The 14,930-nt window shown below is 35.0% G+C and overlaps 1 protein-coding gene across 2 annotated transcripts in view; it reads right to left on the bottom strand.

Moving 5' to 3' along the window:
• The window catches only part of BAZ1A (bromodomain adjacent to zinc finger domain 1A), an 85,469-nt gene that overhangs the window by 37,657 nt on the left and 32,882 nt on the right, over positions 1-14,930 (bottom strand). For both annotated transcript variants that reach the window (XM_058540732.1, XM_058540733.1), the window contains exons 4-6: positions 6,930-7,031; positions 3,918-4,005; positions 573-707 (exon numbers count right to left, since the gene is read on the bottom strand). In XM_058540732.1, coding sequence (XP_058396715.1) covers positions 573-707; positions 3,918-4,005; positions 6,930-7,031 — 325 coding nt within the window. The remainder of the gene's footprint in view (positions 1-572; positions 708-3,917; positions 4,006-6,929; positions 7,032-14,930) is intronic.

The following is a 14,930-nucleotide window of genomic DNA, read 5'->3' as shown; positions in this document are numbered from 1 at the left end:
CTACAAAAACCTCTCAAGAAAAACGACTGGTAATATATAAAGAGAGCCTTAAAAATATGCATCAGAAACACAAAAAATCTTCCAGGGTACCTTATAAACTAGATGGTGTAGACATCAAATATGAAAGAGGCAAAGAAAAGAGATGGCAGAAACATTTTTGTGGCCAACGTTAAACAACGTCAAAAGTTTATTTTTACTTTACTTCTTATTAGAGTGTCTCTAACCTGCTTAATGTGCTATTCTTATTTTTATCTTTTAAATGCTCTTTACACTTCAACCCCATAACTTATTCCCTGTATTTCATCCTGCTTCACATTTTAGTAATTGCTTATACGCTTGTTCCACTTTGGGGTGAAATCCCTGTGGCATGAGAGCCATGTCTCATTCACACTTGAAACTTCAATAAGCTTCACTGCTGAGCAGTTATCAACATACAGTACACACATTTTGTGCGTGTGAAGGAACGTGTTCCTTCCTACAGCCTGTGGGGGTGAGGAGAGCCAAACACGGCTCTTGATCTTGAATAGTTTTATTAAGAGCTACGATGTAGTTTTTATATATTCTCTACTTACCTGACTGACAGATACTCGTTTGGGAGGCCTCCCTCTTCTTCTGTTAGCAGGACTGAAGATAAACGTGGGCGGATCATCAGGGAAGAAATAAGAAAAATCTTGCTCTGCTATTTTATATGTTGAAAGAGATGATGCCTTCATAACAAAAGACACAGGGTACAATAATAACACATTAGGTAAATCATATATAGATGTGCTGTAGCATGTCACACAACTGCTGTTAAAGACCAGGTCAAAAGCATTAAAATTTCATGTGTTATTATGTAGTAATATACATTTTAGTTGGTTTACTTGATCCTTTTAAAAACTATACAATTAATCAGCTTTATCAGAAAGAAAAACACAGTTCAAAGGATTACTTCACCATAAAATACTCAAGAATGTTTCAACAGTGTTTTTTTTGGTTTTGTTTTTTTGTTTTTTTTTGTGAGGAAGATCAGCCCTGAGCTAACATCCGTGCTAATCCTCCTTTTTTTTGTTGTTGTTGAGGAGGACTGGCTCTGAGCTAACATCCATTGCTAATTCTCCTCCTTTTTTTCCCCAAAGCCCCAGTAGTTGTATGTCATAGTTGCACATACTTCCAGCTGCTGTATGTGGGACGCAGCCTCATCATGGCCGGAGAAGCAGTGCGTCGGTGCGCACCCGGGATCCGAACCCGGGCCGCCAGTAGCGGACTGTGCGCGCTTAACCGCTAAGCCACGGGGCTGGCCCTCAACAGTGTTTTGAATTCTAAAACTATTTCAAAATTACATTTATACAGTAATCTTTTTTTGTTTGCTTTGCTTTTGACTAATTTTTCTATGTAACTTTCTATGTAAATAAATAATCCATATATTTAACGTTAAAAATCCACTGTATTAACCCAATAAATTTTTCTTAACCCTTTTCTAACTGCTGAACATTTAGATTTTCCCCCCAGTTTGGGGTAATAACTTAAATACTTTATGTATCAAATGTTAAAGTTGGTCTGGATAAAAGCAGAAATATTGACAAATTCCTATAAAGTTTCAACTCAGAATTGAAGTTCAGGGAAGTCAATCTCATTTTCGCCAGAAGTGGTGTGGTTCTAGGACAACGGCTAAACTCGAAAGAGTTTCTCTCCTTTTACTTTGTATTCAGAACTTGTTCACCTTTCTTCCACGTCCAACTCAAGACTTGTAGTATTTGATTAGCAATTCTGAAGATTGTTTTTGGTCTAATGGCCAAGACCATCATTCTTTCTTTCTCTCAAAGAAAACATGTGCTATTTACAGAAATATCTTTCAGGAAATGTATAAGAAAATAACGATACAAAACTTTATTAACAAAACAGGAATATTTCTATATTCTAAAATATATGCTATTTTCTGTATAATATTTTTATTTCTGATAGAATACAGCTTTTAATACCTAAAATTCAATCAGTTCTGTCATCATAATAAATCAAGATCTATTAGGATTTATATTAAAGTAAATTCCATTAAGATGGTCATCTACTATCCCACATAAATCCTGAATATAAAGAATTGACCTTTACATATGACTATAAAGCATATAGGTAGTTTCTTCTTAAATATATATACTCAAAAAAAGGTCAAAATAGGCTTTAATACATTAATTGCCAAGGTTCCTTATTCACACACACAACACATACAGTAAACATAAATACCTACAGCTTTGTGTACTTGTAGGTACTCCTAACAACAGTCTACACTCATTGCACTGGGTATCAAACTTGTTGTTTTGGGGGGGTGTGTGTGTGCATGTGTGCTTACATATGTGTGTGCAAATACACCAGAATATCCAACGACAATCTTTCATTATACTCTTAAGAGAAAAATGTTTACTGTCACCTTAATTTTCATTTATTTATCAAGTAAAGTTGAACTTCTTTTCACGTTTATTGACTATTTTCCATGGTGAATAACTGCTAACGTCCTTCACTATTTTTCCCCAACTGGGTTGTTTTTGTTCATTGACGTGTAAGAGATCTTTCTAAATTAGGGAAATTGGCCAATTGGCTATTTATGATACACATATACAACTATTCTTATATCCAGTGACTGCCCACCAAGTGCCAGGCACTGTTCTAGAAGTCGCTTATCACAAGTATCTAAATCATTAACTTTTTGTAAGCATCATTTTACATGCCTACCTGATATTCAATTCTATAGACAGAGCATAATTTAAGCATTCTCCTCTTATCAAGATAAATATATAAATATGCTCACATTAAAAAACATTATTTCTTTCAGATTATTTTATGTTTTCAAGTTTTTGTATTTCATCCACTGTGAATTTTGATCATGTCCATTTGTCTATTTTTCTCCTGGAGTGCTTATGTTTTCTAATTGTTTGAGCTCCTCATAGTATTCACTGAAAGTATTTTTCCTCCAGCACTTGCCCTTTGAAATCTATTCATGACATTTTTAAACTTACATAAGTTTATATTCTCAAATAAATCTCATCCTTGCTATTCCTTTTCTATAGCTCCTCCTGAATACTTCAGCATGCATAACATTAAGATTTGTTTCATTTCCTTTTTTTTTTTGAGTTAGATGTGACTTTATTTTTCCAAATAGCTAACCAAGTGATCTATCTTGGTCTCTAGAGATTTGAAATGCTACTTTTCACATAAAGTAAACTCACATATTCTTTTTTCCATTTTTTTCTTTTGATGTAACATTTCCATATAATGAAATGCACAAATCTTAAGCATACAGTAGCTGATTTATGACACATGCATACCTCTAACCCAGTCTATTGCTTTTTAAATTAGACAGCATTTCTCTCTCCCAATGTGAGTTAAATATTTCTCATTTTTAAAAATTAGTTTTACCATTTAACTTTTTAATGTACAACTTAATGAGGCTTCTAAACTTTATTTTTCCCCTCTTAATGGTTATTAATAAAATATAACTTGTCTGCTTAGTACTGGTCTCTGATGTTCTTTTCATTGCACATACTGTTCTCCTCTCTAGTAGGCTCTGTTTTAGCATTGTTCTTTGACTCCATTTTTGTGAGCCAGAACCACACTATTAGAACATGATAGTTGTCCCACCTCCATAACTTTTTTTTTCCCCAAGTTTTCCATCTATTCTCACCTGTGCTGGTTGATTTTTTTTTTTTTTTTACAAGGAAAAAAAACTGGTAGTACCTGAGCCACCTAGCAGTTCTAGCCATTGCAAAAACAGTATTTAATCCAATAAATGTAAAGAAAATTACTAAAAATTGGCTCCAGATAAAAAGAGAGCTATTTTCAACCAACTTTGAAATAACATTTCTGCCAAGTTACAACTTTACAACACTACTCATTTCTGTCTTTTTTGTCTTCGTTCCAAAAAATAATTTCACTGTTTTGATTACCTTAATTTTAATGACTCCATCTTGTGGTTCACAGTGTTGCTTCAGAAAAAGCTTCAGTTTATCACGAGAAAATAGGTGTTTTCTCCGGCTACAGAGGAAAAAGGAGGAGAAAGAGGAAAGCATTAGTATCAAGGAATTCAATCCGAACTCCATAATCTCTGTAAATCTATAACCTCAATTTCAAGCATAGGAAAAGAAGGACATCTCATTTTCCAATAGTATTTATGTGGAAGTTACGAGAAACCTTATACAGAAGTATTTACATAGAATGTTATAAGATCTATTTGAGTGGATCTATTATAAAAGTCCATTACAAAAATAGTATATGCATTTGTTGCTTAGGAACCACTTAGAAATCAAATAAACATCAAGGAAAGTATACTATGGAGAGTAAATCAAGTTTTATAAAATTAGATGATCATTCCTCTAAGTATCTCCATTAAAATTCTTTAAAAAATTAAAATCAACTACCAGGTGCCATATAACACTAAGTAAAATCAACATGCAAATGGATATTGTGAACAGAGTTGAACATGAGTTTTATCAAATTCTAAAATATTTTATATTTAAACTTCATATGGCAGGCAACAAATTCATGGGATTAAAATCAAAGAGAATTAGAATTATTAAGATTCTAAAAATATAGTATTTCTGATTCTCCCTTGCCCCAAAATTCAAAAACAGCAACCACAAGAGTAACAAACACCACCACAAACAAAACCAATAAACAACAAAGTACTTCTGGAAAAGTTCTGGAAAGAAAGTAAACGTTTTAACTGAATTCAATATATTCCTTTCAAGAAAAAGCCAAGTTAAAAGCTTCTATGAGTGAATAAACAATTTAGGAACTTTTAAGTAGTAGCCCTCCCAGAAATGTATATTCTTTTCCTAGACTATAGAAAGAACTATATGAGAGAAAGGATTCTGGTTTCCTGCTGTATCCTAGCACCATACAGCTGACAAGGAGAAGGTAATTATCTGTTGACTATTGAACAAATATACTAGTCCTCAAGAACTGTATGGTCCTATATGGCACCCACTAGCCACATGTTTTTTAATAAATAAAATTAAAAATTCAGTTCCTCACTACTGCTAGCCACATGTCAAGTGATTAATGACCACATGTGGCAGGTCAGCACACTTACAACATTGCCATCATTGCGGAAAGTTCTACTTGTCAGTGCTACTCTAGCCCATCAAGTCTTCCCTATAGGAATATTACCAACTCTTTATTATAGGATTAGTACTATCTTCTGATGCTAACAAAGAGCTGAAAATCATTTAAGTCTTCTATTATCGAGTATAACTTTCTCACCCATAATTCCTTGGCTCACCATTCAAGAAGGAAATGAGTTAATAAGACTGCAACCAAGATCTAGTAGGATTGTATTTAACATATAAGCCAAAAAGTAAACGGAAAAATGAAAAATATTAAATAGGGAATTACAGTATATAAAGAATATATCATGAACTAAAGGCAAAAAAAAAGACAAAACTCAACTATGAATAAGGAAAATAGTGGCTGTCCCAACTATGCTATTTATTTGCCCATAAACTGAACAAATTCAAAAGTTTGAATAATCCATGAGCATTATCTTGGGAATACTATTTTTCAATATACAATAAAATGTAGAATGCTCCAGAGATCTTAAATTAATGATGGGCCAAAAAAACCAACCAAACGAAAAACTATATACACCTCCATATAGTTACAGAAAGTAATATATCTGACTTAAGATTCACTCGACACATATTATTATCGCTTTCCTTTGGACTCCTGAGTATATACAGGGCAACAGGGATAAGAGAATAAGTAAAATTACTTTATGTCAGGGCCGGCCCCGTGGCTTAGCGGTTAAGCGCGTGCGCTCTGCTACTGGCGGCCCAGGTTCGGATCCTGGGCACGCACCGACGCACCGCTTGTTCGGCCATGCTGAGGCGGCGTCCCACATACAGTAACTACAAGGATGTGCAACTACGACATACAACTATCTACTGGGGCTTTGGGGGAAAAAAAGGAGGAGGATTTGCAACAGATGTTAGCTCAGGGCCGGTCTTTCTCAGCAAAAAGAGGAGGATTGGCATGGATGTTAGCTCAGGGCTGATCTTCCTCGAGGAAAAAAAAAAATTATTTTATATCAAATGAAATGCAAGACTGACTCCTAGATGGCAGGTTGAGAGTTGGCTGATAATGTCAACTTCCTTTCAGAAGACTAAGAGCCTAACATCAACAGGCAACAACAGGAATTTCCCTCAACTACATCTATGTAACCTAGAGCCAGTTCTTTTAAATATTAACTACTCACTACCTCTCTCTTTGGATTAGGACTCAAACAGGAATTTTTAAAGATACTCATTTTTTTTTTTTTTTTTTTTGGTGAGGAAGATCAGCCCTGAGCTAACATCTGTCGCCAATCTTCCTCTTTTTGCTGAGGAAGATTGGCCCTGGGGTAACACTCTGTGCCCATCTTCCTCTACTTTATATGTGGGATGCCTGCCACAGCATGGCTTGATAAGTGGTATGTAGGTCCACGCCCAGGATCTGAACCTGAGAACTCCGAGCCGCCAAAGTGGAGTGAGCGAACTTAATCACTACACCACCAGGTCAGCCCAATATTCATTTTTTATTATTTAACTTTCTTAAAGACTGGGAGGAGACTGATCAGATGTTTGTGTCTAACGAATAAAATATTACAAATGTGACATATTTGCAAGCATCAACAGATTTTTCAACTTTGAAAATTGAGTTCTCTCATGAGGAGTACTTCATAAACAGGATCCTTCTTAATTTCTTAGATGCGAAGATTATTTGGGGTTAGTTACTAATTTAAACAAAGGGCTCAACGAGTCCATCAGGATTCACTTTATCAGTCTAAGAGCATATAAATGTACACTAATTTTAAAAAGGGAGGCAACCACTTGCAACAGTACCCATTTATTCTACATCGAATCTTGTTAATCTAACATAATTATTCTACTTCCAACCAGCATAGAGAAGACACCAAGTTTTACCTGATTTGTGTTGCTTTAACAATAGCACACTCATACAATTCTTTTTTAGTGGGTTGCACCTTGTACTTGAATAATAAGGGATCAATTGCATCTTTTTTCTTCCTAAAAAAGAGCAAAGACACAAATCAGTTAATAATTTGTTTGGAAAACTGATATTTTAAATGGAAATCTAGTTTCTAAGAACATACTATAACGAAATCTAGTGCAGTTTTATTTTAACTAGGATTTTATAAGTTACTGATATCCCTCACCATTCTATTAGGTAAAACATTACAAAGCACTACTTTATGTTAGGTAGGTACTTTGATCACTTATTCAATAAATTTTCCTTGGACAAAGAAATTAATTAGAGATGAATAAGCACAGAATACCTGGTTCAGGTTAGATAAATTTGTAAACAAACAAATAGGCTCTTGGATTTGCTTTTAGACTTTCTTCTTCATACCTATGTAATCCAAGAGCAAAAGTGGAGATAATATAGTTTAGCCTGTTTTATGAACTGGCAAAGAGGCTACACATTTAATCACTACCCGTACCAACTTCTCATCTTTTCTTCCCTTTGAGAGTGCATTCATTCATCCCTTTATCCATCCATCCATCAATTCAATAAATAGTTAAGAGCCAACAATGTGCCAAATATTCAACACTGATGATTCAGTAGTGAACAAACTAGAAACATAGTGGGGAGATACAGGCAAACAAAAAAAAATACACAACAAGGTAGGTGGTAAGTGCTCCAAAGGGAACAGAGTGCAGGGTGGAGGGCGGGCCTCTATTTTATATAGAGTGATGGTCCCCAATAAACTGACCAGGTAGGCCTTCCAAGAAGTTGACATTTAAGCAGAGATCTGAAAAAAATGAGGGAGCAACCTATGAGGAAATTTTGGGGATATGAGTTTAAAGAAAGAAAGAAAAGACTGTATAAAGGCCCTGAGGTGGAAGTATGCACGGCTTGCAGAAGAAACAGAATAAATAAGGAGAACAAAAGATGATTCAGTCAGAGAGACAGCAGCAGGGCCAGATTATAGGCCATCATTAAAGGTTTTGGATTTTACCCTGAGAAAAGACACTAAAGGATTTTGAATAACGGGGTGATAATGATTGCACTTACTCTTAAGAAGGATCACTCTGTCTGCCATGTGGGGAAAAGACTATGAGTAAAGGGTGCAAACAGGGATACCAGCTAGAAAGCTAATGCAACAAACTGAGAACTGACGGCAGTCAAGACTAAGACGGTAGCCGTGCCGTTAGAGTAAAGCAGTTGGATTCTGGAGAAGCCGCCTCTGAGAAGGCAAGCATATATGTAAAGGGGATGTTAAGCGGGGGTTACAGAGAAGAGAAGAAAATGATATGAAAGGATGATAAAGAGAAACATTCTGCAATGAGGGTAAGATAGAATCAAAGTGATGTAAATACAGTACACAAGAGTTGGGGTCGGGGGGGGCTCAACACAAAAGAGATGCATGAGACAAGCACACAAACAAAACTGAAGTATTCACCTGTAACAGCATTAAATTCCAAGTTAGAGGGCCAAGTATCTTTGCAGTGAGACCCAGTACACACATAAACCAGGAGATATATTTAAACATTCACCCTTACTATATGGAATACAGTCTAACATTTTCTATTCTATTAAAGTTCATTATTATATTAATTTCACAACCTACAATAGGCTATACCCTGCAGTTTGAAAAGCACTGCTCCAAAAGAACAGATCAAAGAGAGAACTCTAAGTGTTTAGACAGCAGTCTTGATGGGAGTTTCCAATAAAGGAATTTCTTGAAATGAAATGGGGGAAAAAGAAAAGTGAGCTTTAATGAATCAGCAACAGTCCCTCAAGAACAATAGACTTGATTAAGTTTTTATCTTAATATCATTTTTTGGATGGGTGCAAACTTAGCAATTAATTACCACCCTTTTGTACATATAAGGGATTGATCAAGTATAATACACATTGCACTTAAATATATATTCTAAGTCATAATTATAAATATATAAATATATTTATTTTATTTATATATTATTTGTTTACAGAAAACTTGTTTATGGACCTTATCTTATTGGATTTAAGGCTAAAAACACGTGATTTTTCATGTATAAAAAATTATCTTTTTTTTGCTAAGTCATGAAATCCATTTGTGAAGATAAAGCAATAGAATAAAAATCTTTGTTCTAATCACTGCAAATATTCTTACACAAAACTCTGTATAGATAAAATCACAATTGGATTCTTTCCAAGGAAGTACCATTATTGGAGACCAAGAGAAACTGCTTCTTATAATGTGGATTCACCTATAAGAAGGGAACTTCAAGGCTAATATTAAAAAGAACCTCTAGGGCCGGCCCTGTGGCTTAGCGGTTAAGTGCGCATGCTCCGCTACTGGCAGCCCGGGTTCGCATCCCAGGCGCGCACCGACACACCGCTTCTCTGGCCATGCTGAGGCCGGGTCCCACATACAGCAACTAGAAGGATGTGCAGCTATAACATACAACTATCTACTGGGGCTTTGGGGGAAAAATAAATAAATAAAATTTAAAAAAATAAATAAAAAGAACCTCTATTTTAATCATTTTCCTCCCTTGCTTCCCAAAGCCTAGGCCTAAATAGCTGAAAGACTAAGTTGAATCTAGTGATCTCAACCATGACTGTGACTTACCATTAAGAGATCTGTTATTAGTTCTATAATAACATACTAACACCAAATATTACGTTTACAGAAATTAGATCACTGTTTCAATTATTTATTCACAACAAAATTTTATCACTTATTTTATAAATATATCATATTTCAATATGTGTAGTTATATATGTAAGTTTTAGTTCTACTTTTATTTTATCATAATGGAAGTTGTTTTTGTTGCTGTGAACAACATTTGATAATAAGAAGTCAGAAGTTAAAATGTTTTCTATATCAGCACAACAGAAATGACAAAAAATAAAATAAAACTATACTTTCAACATAAAGGTCTATTTGCTATAACTATGCTGCAATGACAACTCACCAAAGGATTAAGCTTTCAGCAAAGATGGTTACTCATGGTAGTATTATTTTGGAAATTTAAAATGCTAACCTTATTTCTCATGCATTAAAATTTCACACGACTACAATTAGCAAAACAATTAGGTCTACTTCTTTAAAAATAACACTCAGATTCCATAATCTTACTAATAATTAGGCAGGTTATCATTACAGCCAGATTACATTGCATGAAGAAATTCAGTGCATATAATATTTAGAAACTGGATACATATTCCTCAAGAGATTCCTAAAATAATTAATTTTCCTTGTGCTTCTATAGATTAGCACCAGGATATAAGATGTTACAAAAATGTATCTTGTTCATGTACTAGTTTCAGGCCAGGATAATAATATTTTATAATGTATTTTAACTTTAAATACTATCTGCCTAGAGATGGCTCCATACAACTCTATCCATTGTTGAGAAGCAGCCCGATTGTTTATTTTTTTATTCTTTATTTTTATTATTATTTTTTTTTGCTGAGGAAGATTCGCCCTGAGCTAACATCTGTTGCCAATCTTCCTCTTTTTGTATGTGAGCCACTGCCACCACGCGGCCACTGACAGGCTAGTGGTGTAGGTCCCCGCCCAGGAACCAAACCCGGGCCACCGAAGCGGAGTGTGCCAAACTTAACCACTAGCCCACTGGGACTGGCCCAGATCTTAAATTTTTATATCCTTAAATCAAAACAGCAGAATACTTTATATTACTGGGAACTGTCATTTACCTACTTAATCTGAGCTGCTACAAATACCATGTTTAGTTTCTTTCTTCTACAAATCCTAAAAACAACTAAACAAACTCACCTACCTGCCAACTACCTACTGAAATCAGATGGTAAGCTAGTGAATATTTTAGTCAGGACTGTCTATCAACGTAGTTCAATTTTCAGAGAATCTGTGACTGCAAATCTTTAAGAAAGGAAATTTGTATCAAGTAATTATACAGTTTGTGGTCTTAACAAGTTGTTAGGATTTTCAAATACAAATTTTCTTTAAATCTATTAGTAACTTTTGGGAGAAAGAAACAAGAGTGGACATAAGTATAACACTACCGAACCCATTCTTGATGGGCAAACATAAGAGATGAATAAAGAAAGGAACACTAAGAGCAGATACATGATGTGTTATGTTATATTTCAGAGAAGGACTACCAGACAAAAACCCTAAATCTCTTTACCTCCATTTTATATGATGCAAATTATCTTCTCTAAAATATAGTCCAAACCTTATCTGGTGCTATAAATAATAACCAAGAAGTCAATTTTTAAAATAAAATTTGCTTGTAGGTTCACAAAATAAGTGAAGAATTCTAAATTTAAAGTATTCTTTATTATATAATCTACACAAAGTATCCTAGTAGTATGATTACAAAAATTCGCCTTATCTCATTCTCAAGTATATTTAGATAGTTATATGAAAGGTTCTGTCATAAATCTCACAGTAAGCAGCTGAGTGAGAAAATTAATGACTTCAGATCATTACTCTAGAATCCAATTTTGGCAAAGATGGTAGAGAGTTCTGCAAAGTGTTAAGCTCTCTGAGTTAGAGGGCACTAAAATACTAAGGCTGCTATGTCCATGGCTTTGTGACGAGAAGAGGAGGAGCAATTTTTCATAGTCTCTTTCACAAGCTTAGTTTAAGAAGCATATGTTTAAGGTGTTAATGCCATTCCTCAAAATAAATAAGTGACCTGCTTCCTAAAACCTTGACCAATGCCTACCAAAAAAGCTGACAAATAAAGGTAAATAACGGAGTTACTGCTTAGTTCAATCAGATTCTGCAGTCAATGCCCAGAATGATGAGTGAGCTAATAATATGTTGTTCTGAGGGAAGGCAACCTCACAAAAAGTCAAGCCTTTAATTCCATACTTTTACTAATATGGCATTTGGCTTTGAAAAAAATAATCAATATGCTCCCCCAAATGTATCAAAATATTCCATTTTTATAACTCTGATGATCAGAATGTACAAAAAACTCTCATAACTGAACAAAAAGACAACCCAATTTAAAGATTGGTACACGGTTTGTATATCTTCCAAGGGAGATTTACAAATGATAGCACGTGAAAAGATAGTCAACATCATTAGTCATTAGGGAAATGCAAATCAAAACCACAATGAGATACCACTTTATACACAGTAGGATGGCTATAATCAAAAAACCAAAAAATAAGTGATGGTGAGGATGTGGACAAATTGGAATCCTCATTCATCACTGGTTAAGAATGTGAAATGGCACAGCCGCTGTGAAAAGCAGTTTGGCAGTTCCTCAAAAAGTTAAACATCGAATTATCATACGACCCAGCAATTCCACTCCTAGGTATACACCCAGAAGACTTTAAAATAAGGACTCAGATACCTGTACGCCAATATTCATTGCAGCATTACTCATAATAGCCAAAAAAGGTAGAAACAACTCAAGTGTCTATCAAGAGACGAACGGATAAACAAAATGTGGTATATGCATACAATGGAATATTCAGCCATAACACAGAATGATCACAAAAATTAGCCTCATCTCATTCTAAAGTATATTTAGATAGGTCTATCGAAGGCTCTGTAATAAATCTCAACATGCAACAACCTTGAAAAATTATACTAAGTGAAATAAGCCAGACACAAAAGGACAAATATTGTATGATTCCATTTAGGTGAAATATCTAGACTAGGTAAATTCATAGACACATAGAGGTTACTAGGGGTAGAGGGAGGAGGGAATGGAGAATTATTACTTAATGGGTACAGAGTTGCTGTTTGAGGTGATGAAAAATTTTTGGAAATAGTGGTGATAGTTGTACAACACTGTGGAAGTAGTTAACGCCACTAAATCGTACAGTTAAAATTATGTTATATATATTTTAACACACACACGCTCCCACAAGACGGTGCTGATCATTTTGAGCACCTAGACTTATTTTTAAATAGGCTGCCTTAGTATATCTTGCAGATATTATGAACTATGTGATGCTGGGCAAATTTTCTAACTCTAAACTTCCATTTCTCCTCAATGATATAAGAATTTGACCATCTACCCTTACAGAATAGTTCTGAGGAATAAATAAGACTCATGGAAAATGCCCAGTAAATAATTGTTCCATTCCCTTCCCTTCAATCCACCTACTGAAACATGAGAAAATCCAGATTATGTTTTGTTGGCAGGGAGCAACTGAGGAGTAAATTTCTTATTCACTTAAGTAAGGGAATTAATAAAAATAACAGAGTAAAGGTCCAAAGATGACTGTCTCACCCTTCCTGATATCTCAGGATACAGCAGTAGCAATCTACAAACAACTAGGCATTTTATGATGTTGATGTATACTGAAGGCTCAGATTCTCTGAGAAGCACAAACAGGTTAAAAATATCTGAACAAAAGAATTGACCAGCCTACTCACTTTTCCTATATCAAAGGTCTATCCCAAGTACCTACATTCAAGGGATAAGGGACAGTCTATTTAGGCAGAAATTATGACTGATTACTCCTATGGCCAAATTCAATTATATTTTGTGATGAGCTTGCTATTAAGTGGCATGAGTGGGACCCACCGATGGAAATCTTGCTCTAAATGCTACACACAATAGGCAAAATAGTTGCTATGCTAATTGGGATTCTGAATTAATTTGCTTTGTACTCAAGGTAACAAATTAGCCACAAAATATGCAGGTAGCTCATATTCAAATTAAAAGGAAGGTAGGCCGGCCCCGTGGCGTAGCAGTTAAGTGCGTGCGCTCCACTGCTGGAGGCACGGGGTTCAGATCCCAGGTGCGCACCGATGCACTGCTTGTCAGGCCATGCTGTGGTGGCATCCCATATAAACTGGAGGAAGATGGGCACAGATGTTAGCACAGGGCCAGTCTTCCTCAGCAAAAAAAGAGGAGGATTGGCATGGATGTTAGCTCAGAGCTGATTTTCCTCACCAAAAAAAAAAAAAGGAAGGGAAAGGACGTTAATGAGCTGAACAATAGAACCTAAGAATCTAGACATTCCTCATCTCAAAGCACTTCACAGCACCTAAAAGAATTAGAAGTGTATATTAAAAGTTACTGCAAAATAGCCTTAAATGATAAATCATTTTAAAATTAAAAAATTTAGATAAATAAATGCTTACCATATTTAAATATCAATTTAAAAAATATCTTTTATATACTAAATCTGTATTTAACCCTTCAAGACTCATCAAATACATAACTAACTTCATTTAAGGGTTACAATCTTTGATATAGTCCAAACAAAACACATGAACTACTGTGAGAGCTGCTAACTACCATAATACCCACTAATTTTGCATCTCAAACCCTGTATTCAATGAGAGACACAGATAAGGCCTATTAATTTCTTTTTCTGCTTAACAGTAGCAACTCAAGAAAAAATAAGATGTATCAAAAGCTTTATTTATAGGCCCATGTCATGCTTCATTCACTCACTTAAAAATCATTTTTTCTGTCATGCAATGTAGTGGCTGGATGACCTTGTACAAATCCCATTAACCTTTCTAAGGCTCAGGTTCTTCTTGATAAATAAGAATAACAGTACTCTTCCAGGACTGACAAATATGCATATAGAGCACTTAGCACAGTGCCTGGACACAGTAAACGCTCAAATGCTAGTTATAGATACAATAGTGCAAGTCAGACAAAATGAGAACTTGAGTTACAAGGCTCTGAGGGAGAGAACTTGATAGTTACTGGTATTTCAGGAGCAAAGGAATTAAAGGAAGTAGTTAACAGTGGCTTCAGGTTTCTTATTTGAATATTATGGTACAGTTCCCTGAAAACAGGGAACAAAAAGAAAGATGTAAGATAGTCTGGAGAAAGCATTCTTAAGTTTGAGATGCCTAAAAGGCAAAGAGGAAACAGACCGGAGCAGCAAAGATTCAGAGAGCTGTTGTGGAGAACAGAGGAGGTGCTGAGCTAAAACACGTGAAAGAACTTCTAATCAGCTGAGGATTCAACCGAGATTTTAAATTTACCTGTAGATGG

This window comes from Diceros bicornis, chromosome 5 (assembly GCF_020826845.1).
Source record: "Diceros bicornis minor isolate mBicDic1 chromosome 5, mDicBic1.mat.cur, whole genome shotgun sequence".
In the NCBI taxonomy this organism is placed as follows: Eukaryota; Metazoa; Chordata; class Mammalia; order Perissodactyla; family Rhinocerotidae; genus Diceros; species Diceros bicornis.
The sequence above is the reverse complement of the archived record's forward strand: the minus strand, read 5'-3'. Positions and strand labels throughout refer to the sequence as shown.